We start from the raw sequence: 21,581 nt of genomic DNA on the forward strand, positions 1-21,581 counted from the left end.
CAGAAGTGATGAATCCTTTCACACCAATCTAAAAGGAACAGCAAATTCTTAGCTCCCCTGAAAAAAAATCGACCTATTTTTTCACTGCTAGAAAGCATATCTGGAGGACCTGGTAAATGCATACCAGAGAGTATAAAAATAGTATCTCCTCTAATAGTACAAATGCTTTGAAACAACTTCAGTGGTAAGAGAAAAGGATCGCTAGGACTGGCCGAGGAAGTAGTAGCCTAGCAGCTCCTGTGCCAGCTGCTAGTGCAAGTCTGGGTATTTCCAGAGCAGGATGGCACCATCTGCACTCACACTCACAATGTACTTGTTCCCAGGGCAGATCTTGAGATGGGTGATGTTGCCACTGTGGCCCACTCCAACATGAGTCACTGCACCCTCATTATAGTCCCACAGCTTCACCAGATGGTCATCACCACCTGCATTGGGCACAAAGGAAGAACAAATGATTACAGAGTTCTGCTGCTTTTTCTTCCCAGATCACAGGCAGGGGAATACTTAGGCATTCATTTGACTTAGGAAGAGTGGGATACATTGTCTTGGGCATTATGGCAAAAACTACTTCTTTTCAACTGAAGTAGAGAGTCAGTGTCCAGTAGAGCGCTCAGGACCTGCACCAGCAGATCACAGTGAGCTATGGCCAGCAATTGGTACCAATAATACAGAGGGCCTTTGAAAGGCTCTTAACCAACATTTGCTTGAGAGGTTAATCTAAAAGAACTGGTGCTGACATCAAATCTGTTGGTTTTAACTATAGTTGTTATACACGATACCATGGCTGATCTGTGCTAATGCTAGGCTCCCAGAAGAGATGTCACGATGGTGGGGAACATGTGAGCCTGAGGCTGGATGGAGTCATTCCCACTTGCAAACCAACAGACTGCCAGGCTTCTGGAGTAGGGCACTTTAACAAATCATTCAAGTGCATGGTGAACACCACCGAACTAAATGAGGAGCAGGGCAAGGTGAAACGCTGTAGTCTTCCCTTGGAGACATTTGAACCTTGTCTTTACCTTTACATTTTATCCTGCAAGACTGAACCACAGTATCTTCCAAGTCTGAACCACAGCCTTTTTCTAAGTATTTTTCTTCAGTGATTCATTTTATTTTCCCCTTTAGCTGACCCCTCCTTTTAGTTTTTTCTTTCTTTACTGAGATCCTTGGTTCATTGCCTTCCTTTTCCTGCTCTTAATATGATCTCCTCTTTTCTAGTTTCATCCACCCACTCACCTGTGACAAAGTATGCGCCATCTGATGTGATGTCCATCCCATTGATGGAACCCGATACAGACCCTTCCACTTCTCTGATTGCAGAGCCATCAAACACTTCCCAGTATCCAATCTAGAGAGCAGACCAGAGAGGAGGGCTCAGTCGTGCATGAATAGCACAGAGATTTCAGCACTGCCCCGTAAGACAACCTTCTGTGGAGGTACAGGAGCTTCATCACGTAACGAGCGCCAGACTTTGTGTTTTGGAATTACTGCAAACAGAATTCCTGCAGTTTTGCTTACCCTTCTGTCTGTTCCACTGGTGATTATCTGGTACTCTTCAGGATGGTAACACACACATTTGAACAATGTGTTGGCTAGAATCATTTGTTTTCTGATAAAACGCCTGCAAAACATCCCCAAAACAGGACAGAGCAATAGGGTCAAAAAACAAACTTTGACTGCCTGAACTCTCTCTGCCCGTGCTATACATCAGATCTCTCTTTCTATTTGGATATTTTCAGGTATTGGTCTGAGTTCAGGGTTTCATGAAGCCTGTTAGGGTCATCAGTTCTGTTCCCCATCACAGCTGCCTTGTAAGACTTTTGATCTGCTGTCATATGAAATTAAATTTTTTAATCCAGAATGCTTTCTGGGTGCTATTCACTATGCAGAAATTTGCTTATCCTTACCACAATGCAGAAAGTCTGCAGATCTGCAATAGCTCGACAAGAGTCATACAGTGCTGGAAAACGGAGCTAGTAGGAAACTCAGGAAATCACCTGCTCCACCCCCTTGGCCAAGCAGGATCCAATACAAGTAAACAACTTGAGACAAATGTTTGTCTAAACTTTTCTGAAAAGTTTCTAGCATTGGAGGTTCTACATTCCCTGACTTGATTGTTCTTTCTAGTAATTTTTATTTCCTAATGCTCTTTTTCCCCTCCTCCTTGCTATGTAGTGACCCAAGTAGGGCACATTGACCCAAGAGAGACATTACCAGCACTTTAAGTGCCCTGCAATACTTATCTGTCTCCTTACACAATATCCCAGATGATGCACGTTCCATCAAGGCTGGCTGTGACACACTCTCGGTCGTTCTTCTTAATCTTAATGCAGGACACCGCGGATATGTGCTCCTTCAGAACTTCCCCCAGTTTCTGAGTCCTCTCACCAATCTCCCAGATCCTCACCTGCAAATCAGCAACAAACATCTGCTCTTGTACCACCTGGTCCTGACTGAGCTCAGGAGGATGCCTAAGGCTTTCCTGAACTCTTCTTTTTTCTTATAACACATACAGGAACCCAATCTCAATGGACTGTCTCTATTTGCCTGTGGGTTATTCATGCAGCTGACTCATAAAACTGAACTGAGTTCTTGCGAGTGTAATCCACTTGGTTCAGGAATTCCTGACCATTAACCCCAGACCTTGTTTTTGCCAAGTTCCCACTCTCCCATGCTTCAGTTTACTCATCTCTCAATCACGAAAAAGCATCTAGTCCATGTTGTATTTCCAGCGGTGCTTTAAAGATCAAAGAGCAAGGCTTCTGAAATGAAATATAAAAAAGCTACCTGCTATTTGTGCTACACATAATGCCAGTAAGTAAATACAAAACAGCTCTTTAAATCTTTGATGTGAAATATATGCCTGAAAGCACCTCTTTTCCCAGTGGTGGTAACAGCAAAAATCTTTCTGCTTTGAGGACTTGATCCTTCACACCTTGCATTTACTCTCCCACTAGTGCCAAACTTCGTATCTATTCGCTTTTACATTCTGCTAATGTCAAATCCTAGTGAAAATTTAGAAATTTAGACACTGACATCAAAAGCAGAGAGAGCTGACCTTCCACGTTTTCAAGTCTGATGCTGAGTTACCTATGGGATCTGGATGTCCAGTTCCCACTTGCTAAATGATCAGAGCATCCAGGTCCCTTACGCAACCCTGAAAGTCACAGCTTTCAGATGACTGATTTTGACAGAACCATTAGCATTTCAGAACACCTTTTTTTGTGTTCCGAACGAATACTGCAAGTGTTCCCCTGCAGTTCTCATTTCCACTTAACCAACCTTTAGCTTTAATTCTGTCTCAGCTGTCTTTTTCAATTCAGAGATCAACTAACCAGAGCCTGTGCCATTCTGTGTGTGTTGATACAGAATCTAGGTCCTCTGTCTTCTGCATCCTCTAGCACTAATCATCCAAGGTACTTAACTGTTCTTTTATCAGTGAAGGGTTGAAGTGGCTCATCATCTCTAATGTCTTTATGCAGTGAGACAAGGCAGTGCTGCTGTTACTGCTATACAGGAGAGCTGAGGTGCAGAATGATTCAGAAAGACGGTTCAATGATTAGGACATTAGCCTGAGATTTGGAAGACCTAAGTTCAATTCCTCACTCTTCAAGACTTCCTGTGCCACCTCCAGCACGGCACACTGAACACTTGAGATCAGAGTACACAAACAAAGAACCGAGCAGTTAAATCACAGTCAGGAATCCACGCCTAATTAAAAGTCTGGTTCTGAGTGCTTGCCAGACTGCAGAGAGGAAGTCCAAAGCAAAGCAAGAAACTGAATGTGAGCCTTGCAAAGCTATTTATTTTTAATATAAACAAACCCCCTGTATTTAAATTATTTAAACATTAGGAGAGGAGTGTCACTTTTACAGACTGAAAAGGGCCACAGCTATATGAAGTGCGTGGAGCAGCCAAAGTACATGGTGTTTGTTTTATATGGCCGGAAAAAAATGGTTGAACTGCACAGGTATGATGCCTACAACATATTTTCTCATTTTTGTTATTTGTATTGGAATGTTTCCATAATTGTATTAGAAACTGAGTTATTATTAGAGTCTCTTATTAACACCATCACCTGAACCAGATAGTACCATCCCAGAAAATTAGGAAGTTACCCCGTACACACTATAGCGATATAAAGTGAACTTTGTGCTCTTAAATGAATTTGTACAGGTCAATTTGGACAGGACTAAGACTTCCAAAGCAATGACAGAAAGAAAATCTGTGCTAGAGCACAATTAGATGGAGGCTTGCAAACAATGACTAATACAGATAAGTCAAATATAGGGCAGAGACAAATGAACAAAAAGGATTAAGAGCATATTCTGCATTAGAAGGATTTCCAAGACTACCATGCCAGAAGAAATCGGGGCATTGTTTTACATTATGCCCTCTGAGAGCAAGAGATTTGCATACATCAAAGGGTAATATTTTTGAACTCAGTCCCTTGCTCAAGTGAAAACTAAGAATAGCTCACTTTCTGACTAAGCAGTTAGAGAAATTTGCGGGCCCTGTGCTGAGAGTACAGAGCTGCTCCAGGTTTTTAAGCAAAAATTACCTGCCCTTCACCTCCTCCACTAATGATCCGTTTACAGTCACTTGTAGCAGCAATTGCCGTCACTTCCAAGCTATGGGCATGGTTAATCACGTACATTAGCCGTCCAGTCTCTGGCATGAAGGCGCGGATTTTCCCGTCATTCCAAGCTGATGAATAAAAAGAAACAGATTACCCAGGCACACAGACTTTCTTCATATTATTGTCTCTCTTTCCTTTCCAAATGAACTGGTTTTTTTATTAAGTTCCTTTATAAGGCCCACCCTGTTAGATCACTAGTATACGTGTGAAAACCACTGTACTGTAGATGAGCCCGTGGAGCTATAGCCCCAAACAAACTATTGCAATTTAATTCCTTTTTGGTTCTGGCTATGGGCAAACTGGTTTGGTAACAATGGGGGGACTGCATTGCTGCTCTAGGACTGCAGTAGTTCCTGTGTAAGCAATTTGCATATGGCGATGGGTAGCAGGGTTTATGCAAAAGGTGGTCTACATACATCACAGGTTAATCTGTTGCATACAACAAGGTTAATATTTTGGAATTAGGTTTTTTGAATAAGACTGAACTGAGTTCTGAATTGCTGGAATTCACATCCAAAGCGAGGTCTCAAAATCTTGCCTTCCACAGATACTGTAACTACAGCACCAGGATACTGGGGGCCATGAGCAAAGTTCATCGGACCAGCTGCAAGCAAGAGGCCTTTGGGTTAAGCAATGAACTGAATTTAAACCCGTTCCCAATTTAAAGCTCTCTTCATTCTAACATACTGATGTTTATTAAATTTGGCAACGCTTAAAGACTGGATTCAACCATGGGTCTGGACTGATCATTACCTGAAATGATGCTCTTGCCATCCCTTGTAAACTCTATGGCATGGCAGGTCATGTTGGGGATGACGATTCGTAGGAGCTCCCTGTTCTCTGGGGTATGCCACACCCGAATATCATTTTTGGAGCAGGTAGCGAACAAGTCGGAAGTTCCCCTGGAGAATTCAGAGAGGAGAGATAATGAGGAAGGGCATACAGAAAACGCTTCTTTCTTTGTCACATCTTAAATCATCCTTCAAAGCTTAGCTGTTTCTGACGTGCAACTGTAATCTTCCCAATAGGGATCACCATGGTTAAGACAAAGGCCTTTTTCATAGGATCACCTTTCTCACATAAAATTCCCCTAGTTTGGTTTCTATTCAAAGACTCATTTTAAGAAACAGTTAAATTAAAGTGAAACTAAAAGAATTCTTTCTACTTCAGGTGATGTTGTGACATTTATTTCCCATATTCAATCTCTAAACAACTTCATGTGTTGTATGTAATAGACAGAAAAGTGGGTGTAGGGGCGCTGACTGCCCAGATTTAACATCAGGGACTGACAGCAGCCTCATATTGTAAAGATGTCATTTTTTATCTTGCTTACTGGATGATTCCTATTCAGCATTGCTGAAGGCAATAGAAACGATGGCAAAAGCCCGTTCGTAATATACTTGTTATACATGTTTGAATAAAAAAAGACCTGCAGTATTTCAAAAGCTATGGGACTGAATGCTTTGAAATAAGCTCTAAACCATACATCCTAGGGATATGACAGAAAGTGAAATCTAGAAAGGTACCACGAGCTTTTGTTCAACATCACCATCAATGCCCAGAAAGATGAACCAGGACAGAGAAAACTGGCACAACAAAAGTGTGGCGCCTTTCAAGCCCAGCTTGTGCGGGTGCTTTATAAAGCAGGATAACATCAGCAATTGAAGTATTCTGAAATAAGCCAGAACAGGGAAATTAAGCCTGTATTTCCCAGTCAGTGATATGCTCTGTTCAAGAGCAGTTAACAGATAAGAAGTTTAAACATATATGCAAGGATGTAGTCCTGTAGTCCTTACAATCATCACTAAATCCAGCTCATCCAGATACCTCTGTGACACAGATGTGCCAGTCAGGTATATTAGCATCAGATTACCCTAAAGCTCCAAATGATTAACTCATTAAATTAAAAGGATGCGGATTTTTCAGGCTGGTGACAAGCAGGGAGGAGGGCATCTTGCATTGTGCACTTTGCTCGATGTACCTCGATAAGATTTGATCCTTTGTGCTGTGTCAAGAAGCGATGCAATAACAACATGCCAAAAATAAGAACATTCATTGGGATCAAACTCCCATTCTCTATTTGGAGAGGAAACAACCGATCCATTGTGGGTTTTTTTTTTAAAGTGTCACGATCCTACTATATAGGAAGAGGGAATGTTTGCTGTCTGTTCACAAGACAAAAGCAGACAGAAGACACACCAGTATACCCAGCATCTCTTGTCACAAGCCTAGAATTTAATATAACATGCCATATTGTCAAACATGAAGTCATAAATGAGGCTGAGAGACCCCAAAAGCCTCTTTGAACAGCTCTGTTAGTCAGGTTTCAGCTGGTGGTACAGGTGGGTAGAAAAGCAGACACCTCTACAAGCTCTAGCTGCAACAGGGTACACAAAAGCAGACTTTCTGGATTCACACTGCTGGCAGACTAAGAGGCCCGACTCTCATAGCACCAACCCTAGGAGAAAAGGGGGAGGTTGCCATCGCTGCCATTACGCAAACATAAATAATTCTAGTCTTTTTATTTAGAATTCTTTCTGTAGATCGATGATTTTTTTACAATTCTCAAACTGAACTGCTGCTTTCTGCTTTCAAGCTCACCGTCACCCTTGCATTTCACTGGTAGGTGACAGCATTGCCTGTATAAATCACCCCCTAAGGATGTCAGTAGGCTTTGGGTTCCTGTTGGTTAAAAGGTGTTTACATAGGTATCCTGACCTTACTGGCAGCTTACTCAAACTTCTTCACCAGCCAAAAGCATCCCAGACAGTTATACTCACAAAGGAAAAACAATGTCGTGGACGGCTTCATTATGACAGACAGCAATCAGCTCCTCTTTAAATGCACTGTAGTTAATTCGATAAATCTGGCACTCATTTGTCCCTACAAAGAACTGGTGACCCTGACCTCTACATGTCAGGGAAGTGACAGCACCTTGAACTTGAATTTTCCTGTTAAGAGAAAGCAGAGGTTTGGCCTGACGTTGACCTCGAGGTACTTATTTTCCTGCTTCCTCTTTCCCCTGACTTTATATCTTGACTTTCCCTGCTTCCCCAAAAAGCTCCATACTAGGCTGTGATATCAATATGCAAGAACGTGGTCAGGACTAACATTTCATTCCCAGTCACATGTTAATACTTCATATAATCTTGCCTGTCCCACCGGCTACTCTGCCAGGGCTTGCAAAGACAGTGCTTTGGAGACTTTGTTTTCTGGACCAGGGCCTAAGGTAACAGCATCTTTGTTGATATTCTTGCTCAAGTGCACTTAAATATCCCGTATTCAAGACTATTTCCAGACAGTTTAGATCTTCTGGGAATAGTTTCAATTGTACAAAGCTAAGCTTGCAGAACTGTAAGCTTAAGTTGGCTATTCAAACAATGCAAAATGAATAGCTGCAAGCCCAATTTCCAAACCACATATGGGGAAATGACGCCTGCAGCTTTCTATTTTGTATGCAGAAAAAAGCCTTGCATGTACTCCAGCACTTCCAGACATGTGCCTATAAAATTAGCGGAGCTCTCCTTTACAAACCCATGTCCTCCAACAAACCCTTTTTTAGATGGCAAATACTACTCTTTCTCAGCTGGCGTAAATAAGCATAATTTTACTTATTCAACAAACCTGTCTCACTTTGCATAAATTTAGAATCTGACTCCTAATGCCTAAAAGGAAACAATGGTCATTTACAATGAACGATGAGTAGGGCAATTCACTTCTGTGCACACGCATACAGTAGTTTTCAGTCTGCTTCAATTTCATTATGCTGGAACCAGACTGTCTATTTTGTCTGCAGGACTGAAAAACTGAGATTTATTTGCATTATGCCTTTACATAGAAATGATTGGTTCTTATACTGTGACCCTTTGGGGGAACTGTCACCTCTACCCTCCTGATTCTCCCATCTACAAACTCACTTCATTACTTTGTAGTTCGAGCCTTTACAGAGAGCCACAATCCCTCCTCCGGTGCCGACTATTAAATCTCCTGTCTTCAGCAAAAGCAAAGCTGTGACTCCCTAGGAGAAAACAGGATTAAAACACAACAGGATGGAAGCAGAGTCTCTTTATTGCTGCAGCCACGCTGAATAGCACAACGGAGTCTCTATCATGCTCCTGATGGCGGTGATTATGTCACTCAAATATGGCTTTATCAGTATTCTTTGACTGACCTAAGCTAAAGAATGACTCTCTAGAGGGAGAAGGGAGAAGAGTTGTTAATTGCAGGTATATATGAACTAATACAGTATGAGGAGCAAGCAAAGAGCATCATCATGGATCCTTCAGAGCAGCTGGGATCACGCATGAGCCTACAAATCCTTACCTCATTCCAGAAAGCAATACACACATTTTGTATTAGTGCCTCCACTTTTCCTTCCACTGGTTCTTCATCTATCAGACATGAAAACAACATAGGATAAAACTCAGCCTAAGCATCCTTTCCTACAGCTCCTTTTAGGACAGATTCTCTGTGTCCCAGGCCTCTCTCCCTGTCTGAAAGGTGCAATCCCATCTCCCACCTCTTAGTAACAAAACACATCTGTCACAGAAAAGCTTTGGAAATTAGTCAGCCCGTCATCGACGTGGGTTTCTGCTATTTACTAAGTTGAGTAGATCAACAGGGGTCAGCCATCAGAAAAAGGAGAAATGCTTTTCGGTGGATAAAGTACCAGACTACAATTAAAAAAAAAACACCACAAAATCAACAAACAAGCAAATAAACAAAAACAGTCCTCAGCCTTGCCACAAAATTTCAAGTATAAGAAAAGTCAGTCTCTGCTTCAGTTCTGCTACCTGTGAAGTAATATTACTCTTCCCTATACAAGACAATAGATTAATTCTTGAAAATCTCTGAGAGACTCCAAGATATGCTGCAAGAGGGGTGAAATGACTTCTATGGAGTTAAGTCCTGATATTCTTACTCAGAAAAATATCCCTACTGGCTTGGGGGAACATATGTATGAGTGAAACGGAAAGGAAAAAAAAAAGGAAATAAAGGAGCTTTATGCCATCAAAACTTGGACTGAAAACTAAGCTCTGTCACGAAGCAAGCGTGTACAAGAGGCACTTCCACTCTCACCAAGAGGGCAGAAACTCATTGCCGTCAGTTGTTCCAAATCAGCCAGGCCAGCTGGTAGCAGCTCCAGGCTCCCCGTGACTTCTAAGGAGTCTGTTGAGCTTGACATTTTAAGTTGCAATAGAGACTCCAGCAACATTTGCCACTACCTAGGTTAATAAGCAGTATTGCCAACTGTTGTGATAGTACCAGCAGTTTCACAATATTAAGATTTTTTTCCTTTAATCCTGAGCTCATAGAGCCATTATGTGAAAACAACAATTTCTGTTTGGTGGAGTTTTTTCTGGAAAAAAAGCCCCACCTCTAGCATTTAGTGTTGTGAAAGCAAGAAGTGAATTCTCAAAGAGTAACCAAGAGGCAAATTAGAATAATTCTGCATTTATTCTTTAGGAAGAAATCCCTGTCATGCACTTGCCTTGTGATTTTTGAACAAATACAGGTGTCAGCACTTTATGATAAAGTTTGACAGCTAAGCAGCACCACCCAGCATTCCTGTTCCTTTCAAGCATTAATCTGGCCTAACCCCAGTAAATTTTCAGGATTAAACACTTTCAGAGTGTTTAAAAGAATGAAAGCCAAAAAGTGTTGCTTTTCTGTGTGGAAAGGACTGAAGGTCTAAGGAAGGAGAGAGAGGAAGTGAAGAAAGAAGAGAAAACAAAATGGACATTTGAGCTATTTAGACCTGGAAAGGATGTTGCAAAAGCCACAGACAAGGTCTGATGAATTTGGAAAAATCACTTTGGTTCAATTATCCAACCAAATAGAAGCAATTGGTTGTTTTTAAAGTCTTGCTTATACTTTTTGAAGAAAAAGAAAATAATCACCATATATGCAACTGCACATTCCAGTGCTGGCATTCCAGGCAACCTTGCACCTACCTACGCATTGACTTAAGGACTATTTAACTTCAGGATCAAATAAATATGGATTGCAGAAAAAAAAAATTAAAAATTTTCCTGATTTGTAATTTATTCGCACTGGATTTCTTCATTAGTCTGTCTCCACCAGTAGCATATCCACAGTATCCTGTAATATCAGAACTGATCACTGTGAAAAACACAACCTCCTTATGCCGTACTATCACAACACTACCAGGCAGGAAGCCAGGTTTCATGCAAATATTCTTAGCAAAGCACGAGAACAAAGGGATTCTTTTTAATTAGAAATACGATCCATAAGCAGAACTGTTTCTGAACAATGTTTTAAAAATTTCCTATGAGGTGTTGGCAGCATTTTGCGAGTCCCCTGTTATCACAGGCCCATCAACTGTCTTTTGATCTACTGTTTTGCAGTTTTTCCTGTAAAAGACTTCCACCTCAAATGCCCTTTGGGTTTAGCATCATGGCAGGTGGCGGCATTAGAAATCAAACCTATGACTACGTAGTTTATCTGATTACAGCTCCCTGACACTTGCTAATAAAGTCAAGTTTTTGCACCACTGCCAAGACTGCTTTGATTTTTCCTGGTATTCTCTTCAGTTCTTCCATTTGAGAGGGAAGCAGATATTATTAAGATGGAAAAAAAACCCCTTAAAGTGGCCAGGATTCATTGCCAGGCTCTAAAAATCATCAGAGTTTGATTTCAACCTTAACTTGACAATTGTGCTTCTTTCTTGTCCAGTCTGTTCTTTGAATCGCCATGAGTAAACAGATAGCTTTACAAGTTGCACTTGTTATTCATGGAGTCAAGCAGTTCACATTAACGATGCGATGAATACTCTATTTTATACACTGCCAGTCCTCTTGTAGATGAAATGCAGAGTTTAATGTAGGAGGTTAAAAATATCACCATTCATTATTTACTTCTTACAAAAAGAAACCACTGCTTTGAAGTATGATTATAAATAAAAATACCAGCAAAAATCCAGCCTGCCCATTCCCTTCCCTGCAGGGATACTTGCTCTTTGTCCCATTCGGATCTCTTGTAAAGTTCTTGAGTGCTCTATGAACTCTTCCAATGCACCTCCTTTAAATATTTTTTTTTAACAATGCAAATCACTCCAACTATTTCTGAAAATGCATTTGCAATCGTACATCCCACTTTGCATCTGAATGGGTGCCTTATAGCTCCTCAAGTCTGCGATGGGGATAAAAAATAATTTTGCTGTTTATTCCAGTATTTATAGATGTTACAGAAAGGCACTTAAACTTAATGCCATGTAGATGGAAAACAAGTTGCTTCATCATACCAGTGAACTATTCTGCCACTCCTCTTCAAAACAGAAACAAAGAAATCTTCAGATCATGTCTATATAATAAACACATTCTTATATATCTAAAGGCAAAGTTCCTTTAAGGTTGACCAAACTTATTTTCAATAAACATCTTCTCCTCACCCAAGCAGTATCTAAACTCTTTCTTTAAAGATATGCTCGTCGTGGGGTGGCTGCGGATTCCAGATTTAGAATTTCATGGTATGCCATTGGCTCATAATTCCCCGCTGTGACTGGTGAACAAGGTTTTCAGAGATACAGGGTAACGTTCGTTCGTGAATATGCATCTTTTCAAATAGAATTGCAATGAAGTGATGAAAATGGTTCCACGGGGAGAGAGGCTGGGACAGTTCCACCACTGCAGGCTGTACGGCCAACCTCCCTGCCAGGGAGAGGGGGAAATGCCTGGTTAGGAAAGGCAGTGCTTGTCCCAAAAGCCATGCTTTGGAGCAGTCATGCCTATCTTGAAACAGCATGGCTCACTTCTGAAACAAGCTACACGGCAGCTTTGCTTTGCAGGGCTAGAGAGGTGAGAATTTTGTTACAAGTACTAATACATGGTACATTTTCGAGAAAGATACAAAAAATGTCTTGTGAAATACACACAGCTCTGCGGGGGGGGGAGTGGGGGGGAATAAAAATCAATACTTCTCCTAGGGTTAGCCACATGATGTACTAAATTGTGTAGAAACAAGGATGCAAATACTTGTTTTGATAAATGTTGTGGTTTTGACTTGAAAAAACATCTGCAAAATACCTCTTTTGGCATTGAAGTCTATGCTACAATTGGGAATTTCTGCTGTAAAACATTAGATCCTATGTGTGTTCAGCAAGGACTTGTTGACAGTCTGGTGACAAGGTATTATTTGTATGCAGAGATGTGCAATGGGTGGGTGGAAAGGGAATTACAGTACAGAGCTAGGAAGGGAGAACTGGAAAGTATGAAAGTGGATCTGACAGTAGCTGGAGATAAAAATGTACCAGCACCTTCGCACTGACTGCAACAATACAGGTTTGCCCTGATGAATTTCCCATTTCGGGCATATGGAAACTGCATTAGTAAGAGTGAGGGAAGAGAGCAGGGAGGAAGAAAGCAAGGGGAGAATGGGTGATAGGGTTGAGCACGTGTCTGACTGAAAAGCCTGTCTTTGAACAGAAATGTCTGCTTTAAGCAACAGGGTAAAGGAGATTGGAAGGACTACTTGTTATTTCCATCCAATGTGAATGTCTCCTTTTCTCTCCCTTCCCCAAAATGACTAGTGGTATATCTTAAGTAGCTGCCATTACATAACACTAATAAAACAAAGTTTAAGTCAGATTGCTGCCTACCAGCTCAGGTCTCATCCACAAGGCTGGCAGGCAGCTGTGACGAGATCCACTTCTGGATCTTCTCTTCTCCCTAGCATCTTGTCAGTCTCTTGCATAGTCAAAGGTCCTGTTTTTCATCAGCTTTTCACTATCAGAAGCAATGCAGCTGAAGCTCACAATGCTCCAAAGGTCTCTGCCACAAACTGCGGTTCCTAGGGATTTGCCTTGTGATAAAACCCCTCACAGTACGGATCGGACTGTGGTCTGGCTTTGAGCCTCTGCTTTTCTCTAAGAGGCCCTAGGCCCTCTTTCAACCTCCAAATTGCACAGCATCCTGCTAATGACCCTATTTGATCGCTTCTTTAGCAATGGTCTCAGAAGTATATTTTTTGTGAACTTTTCTTTCAAATGTATTTGGCACCTTTCTCTCACCCCTGAAGGCAAGGGAGTTCAGGACCTTGTGTGGCTTCAACCAGGTACTCTAGGCAAGGTACAAGTACTGCTAGATGTAGGAGGACTCAAAGCATGCAAGCATTTAAATAGGGAGGTGATATTCAATCATCAAGACCTTGGCATAAAAGACAGCAGAGATCAGCCAGGACACAGGTCCTCTGTGGATGCAAAACCCTGCAGGATGACTGCTGGAAGACTAGCTTAACAGCGTACTGTACGGGTATACCCACAAGAACATGCACCTTCAGCAAACTTACAATTTCCATCCGGAAAACAAAATACATACAGTCTTGTCACTTAATATGTACACAGAATTAAATTACTTACATTCCTACAATGCAAGTAGGAAAAATGAGTAGCAACTTCTCCAACCGTCTGGAACAGATAAACACTGAAATATATTTCAAAGAATTCAGTGGCTCCAAGTTATCCCAGAGATATGGGCCTGCATTTGTAACGCCAGAAACACTACATTTTGAACGCACGTATATGGTTTGTATGTACATGTGTTGGTACAAGCAAAGTTCAGGAGGTTTAGAGAAACAAGTCCAGAGTAGCTTTTTCTTTGGGGTTGACGGCTGAATTCTTCTTACAGTTCTTGTTAGTCTTGTGTTTGCTCTCAAACAAGATCTGCTTCTTTGTAGGACAGCTTCCCCATGGCATCCCTAACAGTACATTCGGTACTTCCATCTGCATTACTTCCCCCACTGCTCACTGATTTTCATGATTGCTAATAGAATCGCAAAGTACATTCAACCTTATGCAAGAAAGTTTTTCAGGGAAGTGTTTAAATTCCTTAGGTATCACTCCCTCCACTGGGTATAAATCGAGAAGCTACAAGAAGTCTTTTATAGCAACAAATAAAGAGAAATCAAGAACAAGCTGGTACAAATCAAGTACTAGCTGGTGCTGATTGTTTATCATTACAGCTCCCTGCGTGCAGAATTCTTGTACAATGAAAGGCCAAAAGCTCCTTATTCAGGAGATACTCCTGTCTGAGGATACTCATACCAAGACCCATGAGTCCCAATTATAGACAAAAAATGCTAAGTTAAAAGAACTTTGGGGTTATGAAGTCAAGCACTCAAAAGTTAAAAAGCAATAGAATCAATGTACCCTGTGCAACCTTGTTTTGCCCCAATTGTGGATATGCATTATAATAAACTCTTTAATGATATTATCTATACTACCTTTTTCAGTAAGACCTCTGCCTCATCAGTGGCAGAATCAGAATTTCAAAAAGATGACCTCCTGAAGGAAAGGGGCAGGAATGGTATGGGGAACAAACACAAAAATCTAGGGTGTTGGGGTTTTTTTAAGAGCAGCTGTAGTGTTTTGAAGTTTTTCCAAAATACTCTTCCTGTGGCAAACAGCTGTCTTGGAAAACTGCAGCCCAGACAATTAACAAATCTGTAAGATCTGAATATAGGAGCTTATAGCAGTAAGTGTGGGAAAGCCTCTCAAATAAGCACTTCTACCAGTCTTCCCAGGAATGTCCTCTGTCTCACTCCAGCTAGTATGTTCCAAAAAAAAAAAAAGAACTCAGGAACTACTCAATTTTTGTGATTGTTTTTCACTTTTTATGACTTTTACCAGATTTATTATAAAAGTGAGCTTTTCGGATGACACATGAGATTCAGGTAAAACACAAATTCTGAGCCAAATGAAACTGCACAAAGCTGGGCTAACGGTCTCAGACCTCAGGATCAAGACTGAGACACAAAAAACTAATAGCACAGAAAAAGGGTTAGTCTGTGAATCAACTTTGTAATGGTTTTCCTGGAGGCTGCCCTACTTTCAGTTACTAACAAAGAGGAAGATAAGGAAAAAATTCAAGTCACAGAGCTGCTACTCACCGAGCTAAACTTCTCCTTCTGGGGCCGATAGTCAGTCATCAGCTTGGTGTTTGTATTCACTTTCAGGACATCACCACTTGATGTGCCAGCATAAAAATAATTATCATCATCTGCCATCTATAGGAAAGCATTAAAAAAGAGATCATGGTCTGGATACTGAGATGCTTGTCCCAAGCCTAGCACTGGGCTGCATAAATAGCTTTATTTCAGTGTATTGCCAAGATTTAATCTGAGGGGATACAGCCAATGTTTTCATCTCGTCACACTCAAAGATCCATAACACTGCTGAAAGCAAGACATTTTCTAACCAAATCTAGATAATATTTTGAAGCAAAAGTGAGATTCTCTGGGTGCTAGAGCCTGTGACTAAAATACATGCTGCTTCTCTTCAGAAGCATTCAAAACACTGTTTCTCAGGATAAAGAAACTGTGGGAGACCATCTGCCATGAGCCAACACTTAGTAACTTCACTGCCATCGTGCAGTTGTAATTGGCATTTTTAGCATTACTATAAAAGCTCGTGTTTTTTCTCTCTAGTCTGTAGAGAGTTTCTTAGTTTAGCCAAATCATTTTAGCTGAAACTTACCTTAACACACGTGATCACTCTTCTCAGTTGCCCTGTCTGGCATTCAGTCGGTCGGATTTTCCTATTTGCTAGATCCAGTTCCCATACTCGAATGGTCCCACTATAAGAACAAATACAGTGGGATCAAATCCATATATGCAGAAACGTGCAAGTTTTTTCACTACTAGAAGAATTAAAAAGCCCTTACAAGGCTACGTTATTCTGAAATTTTAATAAGGAGGAAAAGAACAATATCAGAGAGGCCAGAAGTAAGTCTCTGTCTTTCCTGCTATCTCTTACGGTAACTTTTTCCAGGTAAATCAAAAATCTTAAAGGTTCAGCGAAAACACATATGAGCATTATGGATGAGTATGTAACAACCTTGACACTTCATTTGCCAAAGAGACATGCACTGTGGAAATCTTAGTTCCTAGAATAGGACATGAACAGTACAGGACACTTTCAACTATTTTCTAGCACAATTTAATTGACAACATAGGAGCCAATATAAAATCTTTACACACAGTCACCCTTACATTTAACAAAGTGTTAAAATTGCAAAGACCAGCACTCATTAGTGCAACTGCAGCCAAGAGCATCCAAACCCTTCTCTGATTTAAAGGGAGGTGCAGGTCCTCAACGCGTTTAAATGTCAGGCTAGATATATGGGGGCTGTCTCAAATCCCTGCAAAATGTGACTTTTTGTACGAACATTTGTTACAAGCCAGTGACCAATTGTACATCACATCTAGTGAGGATAGGAGATGATCCAACGACCTGCAAGATATCATTGTTTCTACATTAATTAACCATTGTTCAGAGCTACTCATTGACTGCTTTTCTTGTGTAAACACTGGCAACTAAATATTTTAAACACTGCATAGGGAATGCTGAGTACAAAATCCTGCTATCAGGAACAGAAGTGAGCATGTGGGTCCCTGTGTGCTTCTTGGAAAACATATTGTTATGTGTAGAACAAGCAGAAATGCCTTAAAGGGACAAGCTGACGGATATTCATGGGTCCATTCAGAGCAAAAAGAAAAAACGTGAGCACACAATTGCTTAGGTTTCCTTGTATTTAAGTAAAGACTTTGTAAAAGGAAATAGGTCCACGGGTTCTTTCCCTCATTTCTTTCATCTAAATAAAACCTTACTTCCCAGCAGTAACAAACATCTCGTCTCTGCAGCTGTAGCACACCACGACGGTCGCACTCCCGGCGCTGCGTGCCGAGGCAGGGCTCCCGCAGACAGCCTCTCTCTTACCAACGTGCCACACAACTACACTGCGGGAGAAAGAGGGGCTTTAAATAGCTTTGCTTTTTGACATTACTTAAAAGCAAATTACTAAAAAACAAAAGCAAGACAAAACCTATTTTCCTGCAGTCTGTTCCCACCAGGATACATCATAAAAGTAACTTTGTAGAGATTTTACCCAACAAAAACCTTATCATAAATGTGTGGAATTGCAGTTTACATCCCCTGCTCCCGAAGCAAGGGTATGTGTATTTGTCAGACTCCTTCTGCTGAGCAAGACTCAAATCATATCTTAAGCCACTCAGAATCTGATTTAAAATGACTTTTTATTCCACTCTTACTTGTCTGTGTGTCAAAGCAAGCCCTCAGTGATATTTATACTTTTTCAGAGCAGTGCATTAAGCCAGCTAACTGTGCAGGCTCCATAAGGTTTCTGGGCAATGACGCCAGCTTAAGAATTAGCTGCTCCCCTCGTCTTCCCCCTCAGCAGTTTCCCCATACGCTGCGCTCTGCCCACAGTACCCACGCGGCTTCCCATCGGACAGAGCTGGATCATTGAGGAGAGACATCAAGAGGGGAAAGAGTCAGACAGCCAGAAGAGGGAGGAGTGAGTACTCCCCAAGAGCATTCTTCAACGCCCTACAACTTGTCCGGAATCTTGTGCCAAGCAGCAGAAATCATTACCTGCCATCGTCCTGGCCTCCCAGTGACACAAGATAAAGGCTGTTTGGAGAAAACGCTAGTCCTTCAATTTTACCCTTGTGCAGTGACAGCCGAGCAAGTAACTCCTTCCTCTGGAAATCCCACAGAATGATGTCTGCCTGAGGTGCAAAGCAGAAGGGGTCAAAGCCAGAGCATTAGACGTAACACGCAGGATTAGATATAACAACTTTCTCTGGCAGGAAAGTTGTTAGAAGCAGCTCAGCTTAAGGTTAGCTTCTATCCAGCCCAGGGCTCCACTGACACAAATACGCTTCAGATTAGGTGCTGTGAGAACCATTATTCCAGCTTACCATTTGAGTAGCTCTACTTCATTTCAGAATCAAAATTTACCCTGAGGCACTAAGTATTTGACTTAGATTTTAAGACACTGAAAATGCTAATACTTGATTCCTTCCAGGCGTCTCAGGGTCTTTTCAAATAGGTGAAAATTAAACCATAAAGAACTTCAGAGGTCTGAAAATGCAGGTAGGTACCTGTCAAGGGCTTTTGAAAGTCCTAAGCATCTCTGGAACTCAGGTCTCCCTTTAAATATAACACTATTTATTAATTAATGTCTAATGAGATTTAGGCTGCCACATGCCCACAACACTTTGGATAAAAAGGACCAGAACTAAGAAATCCCTCAATCTAGTTAACTCAGTCCTAGGAAGACTGCTTAATACTTTACAGAAACATAAAGGCACATCCAGCAATGGACTAGGCACAATTTCCCATTCTCTGCAACGTCCTCCCACTGCAGGCATTTGTTTTCCAACAAAAGAAAAAATAAATGAAATGTGTTCCCATCGCTGGCAAGCCAGCTCCAATTTCTTTGGTCAATACTACAAGGTTAAAATTAGAGCATTATCTACCTTGAAGCCTACGAAAGTGACTTGTCCAGAAGCAATGTACGCCCCGTTCCTGGATACAACAACGCAGGAGACATTATTGGTGTGGCCGTGCAAGAAAGTCTGTTTCTTACTGTCCAGGTCTTGAATAACTACAGTACATCCCAGGGGATAGAGAACATGCTCCTTACCAGGGTGGCAGATGAGGCCACAGGGTACATGCCCTGCAAGAGAAAGGAGTGAAAGATCTGCTGGCTGTTAATGGCTCTGGGGGCTGCAGGCAAATTCTCTTCCCCTGCCTGAAGCACCCAGTCCCAAGAGCAGGCCGACCTCTCCCCAACACCTCCGCACTGGTGGCCTTGCTTATTGCACTCCCTAAGGGGAAGTCGCTCGTTCCCCAAGGTTTCTCTCACAAGGAGGGCAAAAACGAGAGCTTTCCAGTTCCCCCCAAAGCCGTTCAGCAGAACAGCCCCATGTAAAACTCAAGGGTCACGTTTCCTTTACACGTTTCGGACTGCGCTGTGCTTCCTACAGCTACCAGGAGATTTAACTGTCCCAGAGTTCTGAGCCCTTCAGCACAGAGAGTTCTCCAGGAGCAACTGCTGATTTATGGAGGCCACATCTCCAGTCCACGTTGCCATGACCTGCCTCAAAATAGCTGCAAAGCCATAAATTTCCCGAGAAGGCGGTCGGCTGGAGAAGCCATGGCGCCTAGCCCCCAGCCCGGATCACAGGAGTGTTTACCACAGGAGTGCAACCTGAGTTGGTTTTATTTTGAAATTAAACTCTTCTCATTCTAGTAAGCTGGGTAATTAGAAAATAATAATAATCATCATCATCATCATCATCATAATCATCATATTGCAATTCAGTCAAACTTTTCCTGTTCTTAACTTTGCGTCTGTCTCTCGGGATGCCGGGCACGGGGCGCTGGGCAAGGGGAGCACGAGGTGGTGGCGAGGGGGGCAGGAGGGACCCCACGCACCCGCTGCTCCCGGCTCACCCCACAGCACCACGGCCCCAGCCAAGACCCACGGCTGCCCCACACCTGCCCCCTGTAGTGTCCTGCCCTCCCCCCCGCCTGTATGCTGGCAGCCCGTGCCCCACAGCTGCCCCCACAGTGACCCCATGCCCCCCTCCCACGGTGCCCCATACCCCCCCAGCTGCCCCTATGGTGCCCCTCACCCCCTCAGCTTCCCCCCACGGTGCCCCACACCCCCCCAGCTGCCCCTATGGTGCCCCACACCCCCTCAGCTTCCCCCCACGGTGACCCCCGCACTACCGTTGAAGCCGATGGCCGCCCGCAGCTGGAGCTCGCCCACTCCCCCCTCTGCCGCCTCCGCCGCCGCCATCGCCCCGGGCTGGGGACGCGGCGCCATGGCAACCGCGCCTGCGCGCCGGGCCCTGCTCGCGCCCCGGCCGGTAGGGGGCGGTAGCGGGCGGCGGGCGGCGGGCGGCGGCGGCGGCGGCCTCCCCCCCGCCCTGAGGCGGTTCCGTGGGCCGGGCGCGTCTCCCCGCGTGTCCGGCTCGGCCGCGGGCTGCCCCCGTTACCGGGAAGCGCGCAGCTGCCGGAGGGGTGAAGCGGAAGAGCCCTTGACTAGTGAATCCGGGCTCGGCCTGGCGCGGGCCAGGCGTCCAGCCCTCAGGGGCGCGGGACCTGGCGCCCACCGCTGCCGCGGCGCGATGCCTGGGTCTGTGGTACGGGCCGGCAGCCCTGGGGCGCGGCTCCTTCTACACAAGAAGGGGCGGCAGGGGAGAGCGGCTCGGCTACTGCCCGCCTGGGCTGCCGGGGAGGGAGGCGAGCAGGGCCGGAGCGGCAGTCGTCGCTGGTGCCGCCCTTCGCCCCTCTCCTGGCCCCGTTTCACCTGGGCCGCCGAGGGCCGTCAGAGCAGCAGTGTGGTCTGTGCTGACCCTGCTGCAGCCAAGTGACGGCACAACACAGATGAAAGATCTCTTTATATCCCGTTACACGTCCCCTCTGCCTCCCGGCCCCTCTGCTTTCCCTGTGTGGTTTCGTTTTTTTATTCTCCAAGACTTTTGAACTTTATTCAGTAATGGAATAAAGCGTAAGAAGAAAGGACTGTAGCGTCCCTTTCAGAAATGGCAAAGGCACTCATCAGATTACAAGCAGTGAATGCAATAAGTGCACTGACATCCATTGTGATTTACGGCTCTAATCGGCGGGTAGCGTAGGTACACAGCGCGTACAGCCTCAAAGGGACTCGCAGGCTCTGCCACCGCATCAGACATCCACGGCCTGCACGGTACAGCTGCAGCATCTGGTATTTCAATACATTAGACGGGGCCTGCTTGCCCTTTACAAGGAAATACTCTGAAGACTGCTGAGAGGAGGTCAGGCCGGGTTGCTAATGAAGGGCTTTGCATTTCCAGGCATCTTGTACATCCTGTACATCTCTAGGTGGAGAGAAACAGCCTCTTGGGAAGGGAGAGGGACTCCCATGGGAAACTTTCGGCTGGACAGAGAGTCCAGTACATGATCATGGAAAGAAAGAAATACTGAGGACACCTTAGAAGAGCTTTTTAATTGAAAGGAAAGAGTAATTCTGCCGTGTTCTTTCATTTGAGCTGTGTGGGCGAAGGCCAGGCACGGGGGCACAGAGGGCTGTGCCTCACCTCCGCATCGTACCCTGATACTCTTTGAAGGCTA

General features: G+C 43.5%; 1 protein-coding gene across 1 annotated transcript; it reads right to left on the reverse strand.

Annotated features, from left to right (window-relative positions):
- Nucleotides 1-249: 249 nt before the first annotated feature.
- On the reverse strand, nucleotides 250-20,265 carry CFAP52 (cilia and flagella associated protein 52). The gene is made up of 14 exons (XM_072881526.1): nucleotides 20,196-20,265; nucleotides 18,938-19,137; nucleotides 18,048-18,184; nucleotides 17,264-17,392; nucleotides 16,131-16,230; nucleotides 15,545-15,661; nucleotides 8,557-8,657; nucleotides 7,420-7,590; nucleotides 5,393-5,541; nucleotides 4,562-4,707; nucleotides 2,256-2,407; nucleotides 1,519-1,621; nucleotides 1,237-1,348; nucleotides 250-425 (listed from the first exon to the last, which is right to left on the reverse strand). Exons 1-14 carry the CDS (start codon nucleotides 20,263-20,265, stop codon nucleotides 250-252), a joined length of 1,863 nt encoding a protein of 620 aa, XP_072737627.1.
- Between the last annotated feature and the right edge of the window lie 1,316 nt (nucleotides 20,266-21,581).

The sequence above is a fragment of the Ciconia boyciana genome, chromosome 16, assembly GCF_034638445.1.
Source record: "Ciconia boyciana chromosome 16, ASM3463844v1, whole genome shotgun sequence".
NCBI classification, from domain to species: Eukaryota; Metazoa; Chordata; class Aves; order Ciconiiformes; family Ciconiidae; genus Ciconia; species Ciconia boyciana.

Coding starts and splice junctions, on each gene's coding strand:
- CFAP52 (XM_072881526.1), bottom strand. CDS start 20,265: ATGGCGGCGGCGGAGGCGGCAGAGGGGGGAGTGGGCGAGCTCCAGCTG. Junction 18,185..18,937: donor TCACTTTCGTAGGCTTCAAG/GTAGATAATGCT, acceptor TTTGCACCTCAG/GCAGACATCATTCTGTGGGA. Junction 1,349..1,518: donor CCAGTGGAACAGACAGAAGG/GTAAGCAAAACT, acceptor TCTGCTCTCTAG/ATTGGATACTGGGAAGTGTT.